General features: G+C 36.9%; 1 protein-coding gene across 1 annotated transcript; it reads right to left on the bottom strand.

The window, feature by feature from the left end:
* Window positions 1-11,677: 11,677 nt before the first annotated feature.
* On the bottom strand, window positions 11,678-13,440 carry LOC140837914 (protein PHYTOCHROME KINASE SUBSTRATE 4-like). The gene has a single exon (XM_073203993.1). The coding sequence runs from the start codon at window positions 13,411-13,413 to the stop codon at window positions 11,833-11,835; it is 1,581 nt and encodes a 526-aa protein (XP_073060094.1). The 5' UTR covers window positions 13,414-13,440; the 3' UTR covers window positions 11,678-11,832.
* Between the last annotated feature and the right edge of the window lie 7,479 nt (window positions 13,441-20,919).

Consider the following 20,919-nt stretch of genomic DNA (forward strand, 5'->3'; position numbering starts at 1 on the left):
ATTTCAGAGTTACACTGTTAGAGTAGGTGCCCGTCGAGCCAAGTGTTGCCCGAGTGTTTACAATGAAACTCTATGTATAAGCAATCTTTATTTTAATAATATTTGAAATTATTGTTTTGGCAAATCTTTATCTGTATACCCATGCTAGTTGCATAGATAAAGCCCTTGAATATAGAAATAGTAGAAAGAATATGAGATGCTCATATGATGAGTATCATGAAACTCATATTTGAAATACTGTATATTCTAAATAGTTCCTAGTCGATTCAGCCGCCGCTAAGAAGGATATAGGCCGCTAGAGTTCGAGACTAGTATCTGCGATGTGAGTACCATGTTTTATTGGTAGGGGACATTGTGATGTCCGAGCATGCAGATAGGTGCTCCTGGTAGAGTGCACTGAACAACCCTCCTTAAAGGACTTTCCAAGTGGTTCTCACTTATCGAGTGGAAAAGTCCTAGTTTATGGTTGTACACCATTAGTCCTTATGACCCGAGACAACATTGAGACTCTATGTGCTAGAATTACACTTTGACTTGTTTACCGACTCTCATGGGGTCATCAGGTGGCAAGGTTGGGTGTTCTGTCGAAACATATAGGAGTCGATGCATTGTAGTCGGGGATTCACCGCTTACCTTCGGGTATGGATATCCTGTGTGTTATCATGTGTATGTAGGTTGAAATCTCTGATCAGAGTATGGTGGTAATTATGAAAGAGGTTTCATAGATTACACCATCGATGCAACTACGACATGACACATAGTATCGATTCATTGACAACTCTCGATAAACCAATGGTTGTCGAATCGGTCGGGATATATGAGTTGAAGGGACTGTACTGTACGCTAACCATAATTGAATGGTTCTTGCAGGCACTATCATTTGATACCTAGGGAATCATGTAAGCGATGCTGCTAGGCATTTAACATGATTGGTTGGGTACTATCAGACTTGAGTTCTGACGTTCTTGTTATCAAGGAGTTGATAAGTAAGAATGGAGCAATTGGGGTATACTCATATAAGGACATGTTTAGTTCGAATCACATGGAGATGTGAACCCACGGCTAGTTGTATCAGTGAACCATTGAGGGCCACACAAGTACTAGCTTTCTAGATCCCGTTGAGAAGTTAAAATAGTTCAAAGTGTTGAACGGCTTATAAATGAGTTTATAAGCGTAGGGAAAAATAGAAGTGTGACTTCTATGAGAGAAATGTGACTTTTAATTTATGAATGTGTTCCTAAATTAAAAGTTGGTCAAATAAATAATGTATTTGAAAATTGTGATTTTCATAAACATTATTATGGACTAAATTAAATTAATTCAAGTGTTGAATTAATTAAACACTAGTGGGCCTAGTAGAGTCCAAATAATTAAATTAATTCAAGTGTTGAATTAATTAAATCATATTGAGTCTTGTAGAGCTCAATTTAAATAAATTATTTAACTAGTGGACTTGAGTAAATTCAAGTAATGTTTAATTAATCTAAAAAATGTTTGAGATAATTAAATTAAGTCCATGGGTTTTTAATTTGTTAAAAACCATATAATATATGCATGCATAGGAGGTGAAGGGTTGGAGACTACTTTTTGGGTTATCAAGGCATGGCATGCAAAAAGGTGTTTTTGCTTTTAGCTTTTTGCAAGTCCAAGACAAGTATCTCTTCCCCCATTCCACAAGATGTTGGCCGAAATATTGAGGGGAATTCTCTCCCATTTTCTCTCAATTTTTGTTCTTCAATTTGTTGAGGAAACACTTCACTTCTCCTTGAAAAATCCTCATATTTTCTAGTGCAAAATATGAGGGGATCTACCTAGTTGGTGGTGGGCTTGATTTTTGAACAAGGAGTGTTCAAAGGAAGCTTGAAGATAGTTTCTACCATTGAAGAGCTAAGGTGTTTACACCTTAGTTGGAGCTATACATCAATCCTTGTGATTGATAGATACATTTCTTAACACACTATGAATGTCATTTTGTGTTTATTGTATTTGCTACACAAAATAATGAGGTGGCCGAAATTTCTTATGTAAAAATTCGATTTTTAAACTTCTGTTGCGCTTCCGATCACCTTAACTGATCCCCTTTCAAGTGGTATCCGAGCTATGGTTACGATTTTGTGTAGCAATTACTAGATATTATGTTGAGATCGATTTCTAACCGCATGAGAACAAAATTTTGCATCAAATCAAGGCCGGTTTCGGGGGGGATTTTGGGCAGCTAGTTGCTGCCCATTTCGGGCAGCTCGGGCTACCCGAGGGGTTGCCCGAACAGCCCCATGTTTTAAATAAAAAAAAAATTTGGTAAGTTGGCCGGAATTCGGCGACGGAGCTCCGGCGACGGCGATGACGACTAGGGTTTCCAAAAGTATTTTGGATAATCAAAGTGTCATGGGCCTTGATGTTGTTGGGCCATTAGATGGTTAACATATTTATGAATTTTAAATGGGCCAAAATATTTTTGGTGAAAAATGAGTTTTTGGGCCCTTAAGTTTAAAATTACAAAAGTTGCAAATATTTTCTCATGAAATAAATATTTTAAGTTGGACTTTAAATATTTATAGTAAATGGTGATTTACAAGAAATTCGGTTATAAATAAATTAATTTAAAAGTACACAAAAGTGTTTGTATAATTTGTTAATTTAGTTTATAATCGTGGCGGTTAGTGATTGGATCAAGATATATAATATTGGATCAATTAATTATTGTGATAATTAATTGATGGTGTATGATATGTGATATTGTGCATGAAGGAGGATCAAAAGCCCAAGCCCAATTTGCTAGGTGTATGTTAGGATATTTTGTGTTGAATGATTGTAATAATTATCAAATTTAAAGTGGACTTGGTTTATGGCCCGTTCCCACCCCCATGAGATGTATCTCTATTTGCCATGGATATTTATTTGTAAATATTAGTATAGTGGATGATCAAGATTGGAAGATTGTGGCTATGATGATTATGAAGATCGAAGACATGTAAATATTGGAAGCTAATGTAATAGTTGCATTTGCATCTCATGCATTTCCCTAGGATTGGACCTAGGCCCGTGTTTAGCTCACACGGGCCGTTATTATTGGGGCGATTGATCATCCTTGTTTTGTTTACTGTTTATAATATATGCATGATATGTTATAAATAATGAGTATGTGCGTTATTATTATGATAATAACAAAGTTGCATGAATCCGGCAAACATACGATCAAACATGACGAGCTTTTAAATAAAATTAATGATGAGACCTTTCAAAATTAAAAACCCTCATTTTGAATAAGATTCAAAATTAATATCAAGCCCGAAAAGGGGAATTATAAATTTGTTTATAATTTCCATGTCTTCCATCGACAATTGGTGCATGATGAACGCTACCCGTACTCGGGGCTCGGCTCATATTATTGGGGGGGGGGGGGGCCTGGGCGCCGGAAAGCTGTGACATCCATTGACATGGTGATGTGAACTACGTGGAACTCCCATGATTTCGGCTCATATTATTGGGGGAAGTCATGGCGACCGTCCATCAAGGTTCAACATCGATGGGTAATGCTTGACACGTGAAGATGAACGACGTCATATTATTGGGTCCAATCACACGTGAGACAAAAGTTTACGTAGAGGGTTGCATTATGATGCAATTGGAAACTACATTTTAGGAATTGTGATTGGCTGATATTATTCGGGATTATAATTCGCTAATTGGACCTTACGTACCTACTGAGGAAAGGAGTTTCCCGTTTTCACTAGAGGGTAGTGAAAGATGTCAAAACAGTGGGAGCAAATATTTATGAAGTAAAAGTCCAAACTTCATATCTTACTAATTATTTTAAAATAGTCATCAACATTTATCTGTTTTTAATTTTCAGTACAAATTGACAATTTCATCGATTCGCAATCCGATATCCGTAATACTCGACAAACACATATTAACTGGACCTAATTACCTCACTTGGCTAAGAAACCTGAAAATCGTCTTGAATTCGGAAAGGGTAGCATATACACTGACTGAGTCGCCCTCTGTTGAGGCTCCGACTGACTGCACTCCTGAGGAATTGCAGGCTTACAAGGAATGGTGTGACCATGACTTGATAGCCAGGTGTTATATGCTGACTTCTATGAATGATGAGTTGCAGATCTTGCCTTCGGAGTTGACCACCGAAGTGTTGCTGTTATCATTGCCTAGCTCATTTGATCCTTTTGTGGTGAACTTCAACATGAACAAGATGGAGCCGACCCTTGAGGAGTTGGTGAATATGCTTGTTACGTTTGAATCAACCATCAAGAAAGAGAAGTTGGTTCTTTATGTGGGTTCTTCATCTGGTATGAAGGTAGATCCACATGGGAAGGGAATGAAGCGTTCTTTCCAACGTCCCAAGAAGAACGTGCCCTTGATGAGGCAATCTCCGAATCCCGTTGTGGCAGCCATATCAGTTAACGCTGACAAGACTGCTGATGAATGTCATCACTGCAAGAAGCCTGGACATTGGAGGCGTAACTGCAGAGAATATCTTGCCCAGAAAGGTTCTGGAACTGGTATGTTCTATATTGAAGTAAACATTTCAATTAACTCTACTTCTTGGTTATTGGATACCGGTTGTGGCTCACATCTCTGTAATGAGTTACAGGTGATGGGAAGAAGTAGAAGGCTTAGCGAATGTGAGACTTTCTTGAGGGTGGGCAATGGAGTAAGAGTTGCTGCCAAGGCCATAGGAGATGTTTACTTGCTGTTGAACAATGATTTTAAGTTAATTTTAAGAAATGTTTTGTTTGTACCTGAATTGGTGAAAAACATTGTTTCCATTTCTATGTTGATAAAGATGGATATTCTTGTTTCTTTTGCAAAGGTGTTTGCAATATTTACAAGAATGAATGTTTGATTGGTACTGGTGAATTTGAAAACGATCTCTATAACTTAAAATTGAAAGATATTCCACTAAATATCCATTTAAAGGCAGACACCATATGAGATATGGATGGATAAGCCACCCAAATATTCTTATCTTAGAATATGGGGGTGCCCTGCTTATGTGAAGCAGGTAGTGGGAGATAAATTGGATAGTCGATCCATTTTATATTTCTTTGTGGGATATTCAAAGAATTTTGTTGGATATTATTTCTATCATCCCCAAGAAACAAAGGTGTTTGTTTCTAGGAATGCAACCTTTTTGGAAAAAGAATTTTCTATTGGATAGAAAAGGGGAGATGATAGAACTCGAAGAGGGTCGGGAGACACCCACAATTATAGAACCCACACCCGAAGAGCCAAAAAAGGAGATACAAGCTCCTAGAAGATCCGAGAGAGTCTCGAGACCACCTATGAGGTATGGTCTGCTTCTTAAAGAGGGCCATGATGAGCCTAACCATGGATGTGATCCAAGGACCTTCAAGGAAGCGTTATCTGATGCCGATTCATCCAAGTGGCTTGAAGCAATGGAATCTGAGATGAATTCCGTGCATTCGAACCAAGTGTGGAATCTCGTGGATCCACCTGAGGGAATTGTTCCCATAGGGTGTAAATGGATTTACAAGAGGAAACTTGAAGCGGATGAGAAGGTATTGACCTTCAAGGTGCGATTGGTGGCAAAAGGATATACTCAAAGACAAGGAGTTGACTTTGAGGAAAACTTTTCACCAGTTGCAATGTTCAAGTCTATAAGGATATTGCTAGCCATAGCTGCATGGTATGACTATGAGATATGGCAGATGGATGTCAAGACAGCCTTTCTTAATGGGGATATTAAGGAACTGAAGGGTTTACATCTGTCGGAAGTGAGCATATGGTATGCAAACTTCAGAGATCTGTTTATGGTCTAAAACAGGCATCTAGGAGTTGGAACCTCAGATTCGACAGTACAATCAAAGAGTTTGACTTTGCTAAGAATCCTGAGGAACCCTGTGTGTATAAGAAGGTCAGTGGGAGTGTTGTGACATTCCTGGTGTTTTATGTTGATGACATTCTAATAATTGGGAATGATGTAGGAATGTTGCAATCGACTAAAATATGGTTAGCAAGTAAGTTCTCGATACAGGACTTGGGTGAAGCATCTTTTGTATTGGGAATACAGATCTATAGAGATAGATCAAGAAGATTGCTTGGTCTCACCCAGTCCACATACATTGATACCATCGTGAAGTGGTTCTCGATGGATGAGTCCAAGAGAGGACATCTACCAATGTGTCATGGCGTGTCCATATCCAAGTCGATGTCTCCCAAGACTGATGCAGAGATAGCGGCGATGACACGCATTCCGTATGCTTCGGCAATTGGTAGTATCATGTATGAGATGATATCTACACGTCCTGACGTGGCATTTGCACTAAGTGTAGTGAGTAGATATCAATCGAACCCTGGTCTTCCACACTGGAAAGCTGTGAAGACATCCTCAAGTAGTTGAGAAGGACCAATAAATTGTTCTTGGTCTATGGGGTGGAGAACTGAAATTTGAAGGCTATATCGACTCTAGCTTCCAAAGCGATATCGATTACTCGAAGTCAACCTCTGGGTTTGTATTCATTCTCAATGGTGCTGCTATCTCTTGGGAGAATTCCAAGCAAGACAATACTGCGGATTCCAGCACAGAGGCCGAATACATTGCTGCATCAGATGCAGCAAAGGAGGCGGTTTGGATAAGGAATTTTGTCCAAGAGTTGGGCGTCATTCCTAATGGAGTTGCTCCTGTCCCGGTGTTTTGTGAAAACACGGGAGCTATAGCTCAAGCAAAGGAGCCAAGGTCTCATCAGAAGTCCAAACATGTATTGAGAAAGTACCACTTCCTCAGAGATTGTGGAAAGAGGAAGAAGTGTCTTTTGACATAGTCGGCTCCGCAGATAATGTTGCTGATCCACTAGCTAAGCCTTTACCTGGACCATTATTCGAGATGCATCGCGAATCAATGGGTTTGAAGCATAGGGGTAGTTGGCTCTAGTGCAAGTGGGAGATTGTTAGAGTAGGTGCCCGTCGAGCCAAGTGTTGGCCGAGTGTTCACAATGAAACTCTATGTATAAGCAATCTTTATTTTAATAATATTTGAAATTATTGTTTTGGCAAATCTTTATCTATATACCCATGCTAGTTGCATAGAAAAAGCCCTTGAATATACAAATAGTAGAAAGAATATGAGATGTTCATATGATGAGTATCATGAAACTCATATTTGGAATACAGTTTCATATTTGGAATACAGTATATTCTAAATAGTTCCTAGTCGATTCAGCCGCCGCTAAGAAGGATATAGGCCGCTAGAGTTCGAGACTAGTATCTGCGATGTGAGTACTATGTTTCATTGGTAGGAGACATTGTGATGTCCAAGCATGCAGATAGGTGCTCCTGGTAAAGTGCACTGAACAACCCTCCTTAAAGGACTTTCCAAGTGGTTCTCACTTATCGAGTGGAAAAGTCTTAGTTTATGGTTGTACAGCATTAGTCCTTATGACCCGGGACAACATTGAGACTCTATGTGCTAGAATTACAATTTGACTTGTTTACCGACTCTCATGGGGTCATCAGGTGGCAAGGTTGGGTGTTCTGTCGAAACATATAGGAGTCGATGCATTGTAGTCGGGGATTCACCGCTTACCTTCGGGTATGGATATCCTGTGTGTTATCATGTGTATGTAGGTTGAAATCTCTGATCAGAATATGGTGGTAATTATGAAAGAGGTTTCATAAATTACACATCGATGCAACTACGACATGACACATAGTATCGATTCATTGACAACTCTCGATAAACCAATGGTTGTCGAATCGGTCGGGATATATGAGTTGAAGGGACCGTACTGTACGCTAACCATAATTGAATGGTTCTTGCAGGCACTATCATTTTATACCTAGGGAATCATGTAAGCGATGCTGCTAGGCGTTTAACATGATTGGTTGGGTACTATCAGACTTGAGTTCTGACGTTCTTGTTATCAAGGAGTTGATAAGTAAGAATGGAGTAATTGGGGTATGCTCATATAAGGACATGTTTAGTTCGAATCACATGGAGATGTGAACCCACGGCTAGTTGTATCAGTGAACCATTGAGGGCCACACAAGTACTAGCTTTCTAGATCCCGTTGAGAAGTTAAAATAGTTCAAAGTGTTGAACGGCTTATAAATGAGTTTATAAGCGTAGGGAAAAATAGAAGTGTGACTTCTATGAGAGAAATGTGACTTTTAATTTATGAATGTGTTCCTAAATTAAAAGTTGGCCAAATAAATAATGTATTTGAAAATTGTGATTTTCATAAACATTATTATGGACTAAATTAAATTAATTCAAGTGTTGAATTAATTAAACACTAGTGGGCCTAGTAGAGTCCAAATAATTAAATTAATTCAAGTGCTGAATTAATTAAATCATATTGAGTCTTGTAGAGCTCAATTTAAATAAATTATTTAACTAGTGGACTTGAGTAAATTCAAGTAATGTTTAATTAATCTAAAAAATGTTTGAGATAATTAAATTAAGTCCATGGATTTTTAATTTGTTAAAAACCATATAATATATGCATGCATAGGAGGTGAAGGGTTGGAGACTACTTTTTGGGTTATCAAGGCATGGCATGCAAAAAGGTGTTTTTGCTTTTAGCTTTTTGCAAGTCCAAGACAAGTATCCCTTCCCCCATTCCACAAGATGTTGGCCGAAATATTGAGGGGAATTCTCTCCCATTTTCTCTCAATTTTTTTTCTTCAATTTGTTGAGGAAACACTTCACTTCTCCTTGAAAAATTCTCATATTTTTCTAGTGCAAAATATGAGGGGATCTACCTAGTTGGTGGTGGGCTTGATTTTTGAACAAGGAGTGTTCAAAGGAAGCTTGAAGATAGTTTCTACCATTGAAGAGCTAAGGTGTTTACACCTTAGTTGGAGCTATACATCAATCCTTGTGATTGATAGGTACATTTCTTAACACACTATGAATGTCATTTTGTGTTTATTGTATTTGCTACACAAAATAATGAGGTGGCCGAAATTTCTTATGTAAAAATTCGATTTTTAAACTTCCGTTGCGCTTCCGGTCACCGTAACCGATCCCCTTTCGTACACCACAAACACACAAGTGCCACTGCTGGATTTTTTGACAGCAAGTTTCATCTTCGGTTTTGGAGGTGGTTTGAGTTCTTGGTTGACTTTTAGCCTATGGCCTTGGACTGGACAGTACCACAATGAGTTAGAAAAGTCATGTTTTTGGCCGTTAGTGATTTGGTCGAGTTTAGAGGTCGTACGAGAATTTACGGTGAAAGGTGCCAAAATGACTCTCGAAAGAGTGTTTTATGTTTTTGGATTCCTTTCACCTGTTTTCGTGTTTTACAGTTATTATGCTTATTTTTCAGTATTTTTGGGGAATTTTTAATCATGGTTAAACGTCGGTTTAATGTTGGTTCGGGTTGGTACGAAGCCATGGTTGAAAATCAAGTTGTTGGTCCGAATCGTCTCGTTTTTGGTTCTATTGTTAAGTTTTTTGTCAAGTTAAGATTTATTGCATGTGTCACATATTAGAATTCAGTCGCAGCAAGTCTGGGAACGATTCAACTCATCCGGTAAAAATAAGGTTATAATGATATTACGTGCATAAAAATATAAAATGTTTATTTTTGAGATATATGCTATATGTCTTGTGGCCACCTTATGCTTATGGGTTTGGAAGTCGGTAGGCGCAACCGAGGACCTCTCCGCCCGGTGACTTACGACCGGTTTATGATTATGTATGGGTACGGACATGCAGTCCAAGGGCTGTGATTGATCTCTACCGCCCAGTATACTATGGTTAGGCCTGATCAGGCGCTTACGCTATGTTATGGGCCACTTACTTAGAAACATTATCTCTACCAGAAAAATTATGATATGAGATGACAGAGCTCTATTGAGCAAAGCTTTTACGTATGATTTTCAGATATGCACGTAGATATAATCATTCATGATACGATTTTCACCGTACGCTTTACGATACTTTATTTTTACGTTGAATGCGATTTTATGATATATGTACTTGTTATTCACGATATATACATGTTAAGTCTTTAGACTCACTAGACTTGATTGTTGTAGGTATTGATGAGGTCGAGACCGCGGGCGGAGACCAATGAGCGATCTTGAGACATCAGTTGTAAACCCGAGGACCTCATGTTTTAATTTATGCACCTTTTATTATCAAACTCAGTTTTAATACATTGGATTATTTTTAAGTTGATGTTTACGTTGGATTATTTTTAAATTGTTGGTTGAAAACGATATTTGCTCCCGCTGTTATTTTAAAGTTAAAATTATTTACATGTTTATTTTAATTAAATAAGACAAGATAATTATTTATTTAGAAAATTTTTAATAATTCCGCAAAATTATGAATACGAAATACGAGCCTTGACAGATAATACTTGCATGATTTATTTATTTTTACCTAATTTTATATATTATATAATATGATAATTGAGCCCTTGATTTTATGAATCAAGTCAAATATCAATTTTTAAGGTTAATCGAGTGATACTAATAATTTTATTGAGATTTATAAAAATTATTTATATAATTATCTCGAATTCATTTATATAATTATTATATTATATAATATATAAAAATAAATAAAATATTTATTTGATTTTAATTTCTACTACTAGCATAGATTTATAAAAAAATCATTTATAAATTGAGGGCAATTAAGTCATTTGCAGTGTATTTTATCATTAAATTAAAATTATCACACCTTTTATTAGGGATATTTTATCTTTCTAAAAAATTATTTATCAAGGGTCAATGATATTATCATGAGCTTTTTAAAAAGGTACCAAACATGGGATAAGGAGGATTATTTATCAATCTTTCTCTTATCCCATGTAACAAACTATGCCTAAGAGTTGTAATTAAACAAACACCGACATACCCTTTTCACCACTTGTTGATATCTAGTTATATTATATTAATAGTTGAGGAAAAAATGAAAAAATTTAATGAGAAATTCTTAGAACTACTAATATATACATAAAACCAAATCTACATATTTATAATATATAATATAAGAGCAGATTTGGATTAAAAAAAATTTGTCTTCCCTCTAATAGACTCGACTATCATATATACTAGTACCACCACACACACACAATATGCCTCTGAGTTTGTACATCTCAAATAATGTATAAATAAATTTAAAAGATATATATATTTATATATATATATATATATATATATATATATATATATATATATATATATATATATATATAGTTTTGATATGTTGTATACATATCGTACATACTTTTGTGAGTACTGATGATACGAAACATATTTATTTGATGTATTGAAACATAGAGAAATTGTAAATCTAATAAGTAAGTGTCATCTCATCGATGTTTACATAGTGTATAAACATGTCGTAACTACACACGAAAGGTTGGGTTTTCAACTTGATTTCTTAATTGGTGGAATGTTTGTAACTTATTTTTAAAAATCAAAATATCTTGCCAATCTTATTTTGAAGTAGCATCAAAATACAATTAGATCTATTTTAAATATATAATATATAATTAAAATATATATCTAAATATTTTTTTTATTATTTTCAAATTAATGATTTTTTATATTTTTTATTTGGAGTGATAAACTATCTAAATTTTGAAAATATAGAGAATAAATTATATATATATACATGTATGTATGTATTGTAATTGTGCAAAATGAATTTGATCAATTTACGGGGATCTTAATTTTATTTGATTATTCTAGATATGAATTTCTCAATTAAGAAAGATAACAATCCTAAACATAAAAATATAATACAAACTTTTTTGACAGACCCCACATCCTACCGATTCAATTCAAGAACCCAAACTCGTCCCGCTGCCACCACCTGACATGCACAAAATCTCATGCTGCAAAAGCAAGCGACAGCCGCGCCGCTTTAGAGCCGCCGCCCGCTACCCTCGTCGTCTTAATAGCCCGCGGTGGCCTACCACCCACGTGCAGTGGGAAAATCGGTGGACCCTCCGCAACACATTTCACCGGCTGGGGCCCCACGCTCACCGCCTTCTCCTGTCTGCATCCCATCAGCAACAACCCTCCGTTCCCCTTCCTCTTCCCGCCGTCGCCACCATCTCCCTCCTCCTGCTGCGGCAGCCTCTCTCGCAAGCAATCCACGTTCCCAATTTCTGAAGCGGACACAGAGAAATTGGTGACGCTCGCCTTATCGAAGCCCTCGGCCGTGGTGACACTCCAGTCAATGCTCACTTCACTCGGCGCGTAGCACTCAGTATCCGCCACGTAAGGCGTCGGCGGATCGCCGAGGCTCCTCATTTCAAACTGTACATTACCGCTGTTAATATTAATCCCATGCGCAGAAGCAAACCTTCTTGCACTGAAAGTGAGAGGAGCTGATTCTTCCAGGGAATCGCTCCGACGGTACGTTGGATATGAAGTTGGGGTCGACAAGCTTTCGATCTCGAACAGGTCCGAGCTCGCGTCGCTTCCAACATCGTCATCCATGTTCGTAAGACGAGAAATCGGGCTTCCCGGAATCTTGAATTGGGGTCGATTCAGCATGGAACTATGATCTGGTCGTAAAGCAGATGAAAGTTCCAACATTGCCTGGAAAATTTCCAAAGATTTCCGGGGAGGATCTTCCAGGACACTCACATTTGGTTTCTTTACAACATCCTTCAATCTATTACTCTTGTTACTCGGGTTCAAAATTGGAAACGAGAAAGGCCCTACTCCATCGAGAAACGGCCTGCCCGACGCCGAAACAAGGTGCTGACGTGGTGATTGAACTGATTCAAGATAATTCCCAGGGTTTGGACCTTTGTGGATAACCAAATCCGTGTTACTGATGCTTTCAGTATCAGGTCCTGGATTCTCGTTCTCCGAGGTTGTTTCCTTAACCTGGACAGATTTTTTCCCAATGCAGCAGCTTTTTGAGTTCAAGAACCACTTTTTACCGGACGAGTTTCGTTTCTTGCACCCATCCGTCTCAAAATTTTTCAACGAGACGCTAACCGAACCCGGAGGATTCGCCAAAAGCCCCGTTTGACTGTTCCAGCTCGCCTCCGACGAAGCTGTGGGCCTCGTCTTAAATGATCTTGATCGATGATAATTCCTGTCATATCCATCTGCAGAAGAATTAACAGATGACTGCCTTCGAATCGATACCGAATCTTGTTCAGCTCCCTCTTTCTGCTTCTGCCGAATCGGTTTCTTCGGGTCGCTTTTCGAGTCATTGGTCTCGCTGAAATACTTCTGCGCATCAAAAATACTTATTTCTGTGTCATCAGTGGTGGAATTGGTCTCATTTTGTTTATCTTTGGGTTTGAGGTAAGAGGAGAAGGATAAATCTTCGAATGGAGAATTATTCTGCGCAAAAGTGGTGAAATCAAGGGGAGTTTCTATAACATTAAACATGGGCTGTTGGGTTGAATCGTACATGAAATTTTTTAGTATTGTTGCCGAAGCCATTGAAGGAAACTGGAAGCTCTTGCCAGCTTTAAGTAGACAAAGACTTGATTGAATAAAAACAAAATTTGCTCTAAAATACAAAAAAAAAGAGTAACTCATAGTTAGGTAAATGAATAGTTCCAAACATTTCAATTGTAATAATAAATTAATGATTGATTATAAATGAAAAAGAGAACATTGAATTGGCAAAGACTGGTTGAATTATTGTTGCGATATACTTGGACTATTCTCTTTTTTGAGAGAGTCTAATTAAAAATAATCTCACGGATCCTAATTTGTGATATGTGTCAATCATATCCATATTCACAATAAAAAATAATATTCTTAGCATAAAAAGCAATACTTTTTTATGGATGATCCAAATAAAGGTCTGTCTCACAAAATACAGACCGTCTCACACAAGTTTTTGTCTTTTTTTATGCTCCTCGAGGTACTTACTTTAGCTTACGGTGAGGTTCTTTCCACCAACGACTTTAAAATCCACTTCAAATAGTGGCATAATTATATTAATTTAAACTCATGAACGGCACTAAGAAAGTAAATTTAGAAAAATGAGGTCGAATTTTTTTTTTAAAAAAAAAAATTTACTTAATTTAATAGAGTTATCTCAAATATATAATATTTAATTCTAAAAATATAACACGGAACAGAAGAGACATCTGTGCATTTATTTTGAGATTTATAAGAGGGAAAAACCAGATTTGGTCCCAAATGTCTATTGTCTCAATTTAGTCCTAAATCTTTTAAATTACGTAAAAACTTGTGTGAGACGGTCTCACGGGTCGTATTTGTGATACAGGTCTATTATTTGGATCATCTATGAAAAAGTATTACTTTTTATGCTAAGAGTATTATTTTTTATTGTAAATATCGGTAGAGTTGACCCGTCTCACAGATTAAGATCCGTGAGATGATCTCACATGAGACTCACTCTTTAAATTATACCCAGTGATACCCCAGGGATCAACCTTTCATGATCCGGCCAAAACTCCCGGCCCATCTCTGAGGCCCACAGGTGACTGGTCCATGACAAGCCCAGGTATTCTCCTATAAATACCAGGTTTGAGCGTATGATAATGGATTCAATATATCGTTTTCAGCAGCACCCTTAGCTGCTCCCCCCATATATCCTCAGTCACTGATTTGAGCGTCGGAGGGGCTACGCCAGGACACCCTCCTGGCCCCCTTTAACGGTCTTTTTCGTGATTTCAGGCTCGGGACAATTCCAAAACCCTGCGTCTGTACTAGTGACACTTGCTGGAAGCGGACCCTAAATTTCCCGTGAGTATCGCCCAGTTTGACCATTTAAGCTTAAAAAACATTCAAATATACCAAAAATACATATGGTTTCATTATCATTAGAAAATAATTACATTGGGCCATTAAAATTGTCTCAAAGTTTAGGATTTTTATTCCATACATACTAAGTTATTATTATTTAGTAACTTTTCTTGATGATGAGGAAATTTTTCTCAAAATATTGATTCGAAGATATGTTCGAGATTTATTATTTTACATGTTTTATTTCAATACCTTGAAATATTTGAAATAAGAAGATCTAACCTAGATTAAAATCAAGATAAACAAGAAATATATCATAATCCTACGGTAACTTTTTTATTCGAAGTAATAGGTTTCTAGAAATATTAATGAATTCATCTAAACTCTTTGGAGACTTTAGATAAATCTAAAAGACGGTACATAACTATGACAATCAATTATACTATATACTAGGTAAATTGAATAAATACGTGAAAAATAAGATCAAATTATTGAGACATTAAAGGATATTCAAACTATAATTCAAAATCTATAACAACAACCTAGTTCTAGCAATAAAATTACCGAAGGAAGGTTACCACTTACCACAATATTTTGACACTGAAACACTATTACATCAAATAGAAACGACTAAGATGAGGCAAAAACCTTTACCCGACGAAGATAAAATTATCAATCTTATCAAAACTGTCTCATGGAAGAAAATATTCTAATGACAACCATAGAAATGATTGTTCTAGATGATCTTTAAGACCTTGCAGAGTCTTTGCAAACCTCGAGATCATATATCTAAAAATGAACACAACTAGAGAAAATTACAACCCTTCAGTAGCAGAGTACCTCGTATGAACCACCAAGGCAGGAAAGTTGGGATCCTATGATATATACATGAAAAGAACTCGAATAGACTTCCAAATCAGTGGAAAATCACAACCAACGGGACTGCAGTGAAGGAGAAATCAAATTTTCTTGGACAAAACACCTTGTGAGAAGATTGTTTTAGAACCAATACATCTTTACGGGGTTATGATTGACCTTGATATACTGTTATGTGACATCGGATATGAGAATCACATTAGGAATACTCGATCTCAATAAAGAATGATTCATTAAAGTTTTAGAAATAAGTATGATGAGATCAGTCAAAATTGTAAGGCCCGAGAATTTGATTACCGTAATCGGAAATGATTTGAGTACAATTACTGTAATCTGAGATTTATCTGAAATGATTTATTGTTTAATCAAGGTAATTATAGACGGATCGGATCAGACCGGGAAAGACGAGAAAAGAAGTGAAATATAAGTGCGAGTGTGTGCATTCGCGCACATGCGCGATGTGTAAGCGCGCACATGCGCATAATGTCCAGAACCTCTCGCGCATATGCGCGAGGTAGGTGAAAGGCCGAGGAGAAACTCCAGAGAGCTCGGCGCATATGCGCGACGGAAATGGCGCACATGCGCGTGAGAGACAGAAGGTTCAGCGCATATTTGCGGGAGTGATGGCGCATATGCGCGAAGAGATAGAATACCTGGCTGAGAGTTCGGCGCATATTTGCGGGAGTGATGGCGCATATATATATATATATATATATATATACAAAAGCAATTCTTCTTCAGAATAGAAAGGAGAAATCGAGGGAGAAGCTAGAGGAAAGAGAAAAGGGTTCCAAATCGTAGAATTTCGATTTTTACGAGATCCGCCCGTTCGATTGTAAATCCGACCTCAGTACCGTGTTCCTATCAACGTAAGCTATAACTGGACGTAAGTTTTGTTTTGACATGTTTTGAAATTAGACTATTGTCAGAATTGAATAGTATTCATATATGATGTTCTTGTCATGTTAGACATCATAGAATCGAAGTCAGATTGAGAAACAGATTGATTATGTAATTGTTATGATTTTCGGAGTCGATTTGATTGAGAATTGATATCAGATTTATGTCATCATTGAGACTATGATTCCTACTGATACTGATTACGAATTCTGGTATTATATCTGTGATGTTTGAATTGACGGGGTTATAGAGACTGTATTGTTATGCCATTGAAACATCAGTTGATTGATATTGATCAGATTCAATAGTGATTTCGATTATATCGTGATATCGTCGATATGGATTAGATTGTATCTCCATTGACATTGATCAGAGTATATGTTTTGATTTGAGTATTGATCAGAACAGGTTCTGAATTGAGTTGTGTATTGATATTATATCTGTTCGGTATTGTTATTACCAGATTGGGAATGGACCGAGATAGAGTCGGGACTTCTTCTTCTTCTTCTGAGCGAGAAGATAAATGTATAAATTAATGTTGAGTTGGGATTGCACAACTCGAGTGAGGTTTGACTCGAGTTTCCCTAAATCACATACCTTACTTCATTGCATTGATATTTGCTTTGAGTTGATTGATATACTTGTTCTCTTGAATTATAGATGACAGGTGTTAGACGAGAATCTTGTGACAGAAGTTCCTGATAGTGGTGGAATCGCCACGGGAACATTGCACGATGTCTCAAGATAGGATGTTATCGATAGAACTATAGTCCATGACGGTTAGGTCAGGACACCGGATGTTTGGTTATATCGAGTAATAGGATTGGAATTCTTCTATTACGGAATTCGATATAGGAACACCATATTTGGTTATATCGAGTAATAGGAACAGAGTTCCTTCTATTACGGAATTCGATATAGGAATACCACATTTGGAAACCGGGATCCCTAGGCTAGGATTGAAACTAGTCTAAAACATGGAGTCACGAGTTTGAGTGACAGTGATATCGATTGATATTGATGGATGTTGAATTATGTTCCTGATATTGGTACATGCTTAGAATATGATTTATTCTTGATATTGAATTATGTTTCGGATCAGGGTACATGTTTAGAATATGACTTATTCTTGTTAATGATTCATATCATGATTTTGATATAGGATATGATTTGCTGTCTTATGCTTTTATATTGTTTATATGATGGCATGTATACATGATTTATACTGGGATATTTATATCTCACCAGAGTTATCCGGCTGTTGTCTTGTTTGTATGTGTGCATGGCAAGTGGCAACAGGTGGGCTAGGATCAAGGTCAAGAAGAGTACGAGGCTGGACTAGATAGCGTGGAGATCCGGGCTTTGAAGCAACTTAGGATTCAGCACTGACTTGTAGTTGAACCTAGTTGGATTATTGTAGATCATACAATAATTGTATGTTATGTTTAATATGTAATTTGAATTTAATTACATTACGTTTCCGCTTTGCTTTTAAAAAAAAAAAATTAGACCCTGTTTATACTAATGGATTAATTAGTCATAATTATGGTTTAGAACGTGATTAACGTCCGGGTCCCCACAACAGGTGGTATCAGAGCATTAGGTTTCAGAGCTGTAGGTACTTGAACTATAGTTTCCTTAGCACTGAGATAGAGAAGAGTGAGCGGGGTAGAATGAGTTTTCTTTCCTTGCATGTGATTGCTAGCATGTGATTGATTATAATGTGGAATTACATTGTATATGCTAGCATGATATTATGTTTTACTGCCTGGATTTATATGGCAGATGATTGAATATAATGTTGAAATTACATTGTATATGTTAAGATTTCAGTATGTTTTTACTGGATATTAAGCTACATGTTACCTGAATATGTGAGTTGATTTGGTAATATGTATTATTTGAAACTGGATCAGAACCAATTCTTGATCAGAGGTAAGCTGATCAGGATTGGGATTGAGACGGATTTGTCTCCTGTTACTACTAACATCTGTGATTATCAGATATTCCTCCTAGAAGGATTCCAGAAAGAGGCAGTACTTCGTCTGATCAGATAGATGTATCAGAAACTCATATGGAAGTAAAGCTGAGAGAGTTTCAGTTACTGCAACCGCCGATTCTGAGTGGTGTCGAGACGTCTGAAGGTTGTGAAAACTGGTTTGATGACATAGAAATACTGTTTGATTTACTTGATTGTACAGATGAACAGAGAGTTAAACTGGTATTCCATCAGTTGCAAGAGGCTGCCAGGAGTTGGTGGATTACAACCAAAGGAATATTAGAACTACGTGGTATTGTGATCACATGGGAAGTCTTTAAAGCTGAATTTTATCGAAGATTCTTCTCAGGATCGTACCGAGAGGACAAAAAAGTAGAATTTGAGAATTTAAGCCAAGGTCAACTGAATATTGAAGGATATGTTGATAAATTCTCTACTCTACTGCGTTTTGCTCCTCATGTAGCTGGGAATGATGAAGCTGTAACGGCTCAGTTCATTAGAGGATTGAACTCGGAGATAGTTGCATTGATGAATATGCAGCGGCCGCACCATTTTGCTGATATACTGAGTAAAGCGAAGAGAGCGGAGACGAGTCTGATTAGACAACTAAAAAGGTTGTGTACGGTGCAACCCCAGACACAGCAACCTTCTCTCCGGGTTGATCGTGGTAGTACGAGTGGAAAGCAGAATTTGCTGAAAGCTTGAAAGAAGCCATTCAAGAAAGTAGGAAGTGGACTGAGTGGTTCATCTAGATCCAGTGGTTCTAGTCCGAGTTATACGGGAGTTTATTGCAGGAATTGCGGTGGAAGACATTCCACGGAGCAATGTCGGGAAGTAACTGGTAGGTGCAATATCTGTAAACAGCAAGGACATTTCGCTAAAGCTTGTCCACAGAGGGGTCCCCGAAGATTTCAAGGAGCAGAATCCTCTGGTGGGAGGGATCGAGAAACAGACCCAGGACACACTTGATGATACAGTGACAGGTACTGATCTTTTATGATTATGATGCATATGTATTGATATATACGAATGCATTCTTGATGTTATCTTTGACTGAGTTGCATTGATATATGTTGTACCTGTTGGGTCTGTATTACTGAAGTATTGACCTTTATACCTTTTGGGGAAAAGAATTGATAACAATGAATTCTGTGATATATTATATACGACAGTAAGTTGAGAATAAAAACGAATTAAACTGTGTTGTACTTGTGTTGCCTGATTCGGATTACGTTATTGATATTGATATATATATCGAACAAGTACAGAGCTATTTTAGATTCTTGCCAGGAGATGGTAAGATTCGGACCTGAAATGGCCAAAAAATGAATGATATACGGTAAGGATTCTTGATTTTGAATTCCTTGATATCCGTATTATATATGATTCGATGATTATCGAAAAGAATGGAGTAATTCCTCGTATATACGTTGATTTCTGAAGATGAGCCTATCATGAATGGATTTACTAGTAGCAGGAAGTTTGCTATAGTCTGGCAGATGAGATTTCAGGTTTGTCCTGTATCAGGGAGAATGCCTTGATGTGATTCCAGGTATTGGTTTCATTTTAGAATTTCTTTTAGACTGATACTGATTGAATTGAGAGAATTGAGATATCAGTTGAAAGATTTATTGCCTGAAGATTTAGAGTTACATATGATTATATGTTTCTCTGTAAAGTACTTCAGTTCCAATTATGGGTTGATAAATCCGATATTCAGAGATATTCTCATGATATATGCTCGTTTTATCTATGATATTTTGATATATTCGCAGCGTATGATTGATTGAATCACACAGTTGAAATTTGTATTTAATATTCTGGGAACTGAGATTGTTATATACAGAATTGTTCGGATATGAATCGGGATCAGAATGTGTGATATCTTAAGATAGTATACTGATTGATTGTGCACAGTAAGACCGTGATCAGTGGCTGAGAACGACATTGAATATGGCAGAATTTTCGAAATATCAGAAATGGCGTTCTATGCAGTTATTAGATCAGTATTGCGTATTGATATTTTGAATCTGATCCGATATTATTATCATTCTGAGTTCGTGTTTGATACCGATTGTTATGAACCGTTGAGCTTATATACAGTTTAGTCGAGTCAGAACTGATTTTGAAGATTAAAGCAGTTCAGAAGTTTGATCAGACTGTTCAGAACTTGATTTTGATAGTCAGAACCGAATACCAGGTAGGTATTTTTCTTTAATTTATATTATTAGCTGATTTGTTTGTGTCAGATATTCGAATTTGCAATGACAGGTATTGTCAGATACACACAGTAGTAGATTCAGTATTATTCTGGTAACAGGAAATATGTGATAATTCGAATAGACAGTTTTGATATAAACAAATGAAATCAGTTATGTCAGAATTTGTATTGAAATGTCTAAATCGCTGACAGATGATGACAGAAAGATAGAAATTGTAGATTAATGATC

This window comes from Primulina eburnea, chromosome 8 (assembly GCF_022965805.1).
Source record: "Primulina eburnea isolate SZY01 chromosome 8, ASM2296580v1, whole genome shotgun sequence".
NCBI classification, from domain to species: domain Eukaryota; kingdom Viridiplantae; phylum Streptophyta; class Magnoliopsida; order Lamiales; family Gesneriaceae; genus Primulina; species Primulina eburnea.

Excerpts from the sequence above, each read along its gene's own strand:
- LOC140837914 (XM_073203993.1), bottom strand. The coding sequence starts at position 13,413 with ATGGCTTCGGCAACAATACTAAAAAATTTCATGTACGATTCAACCCAA.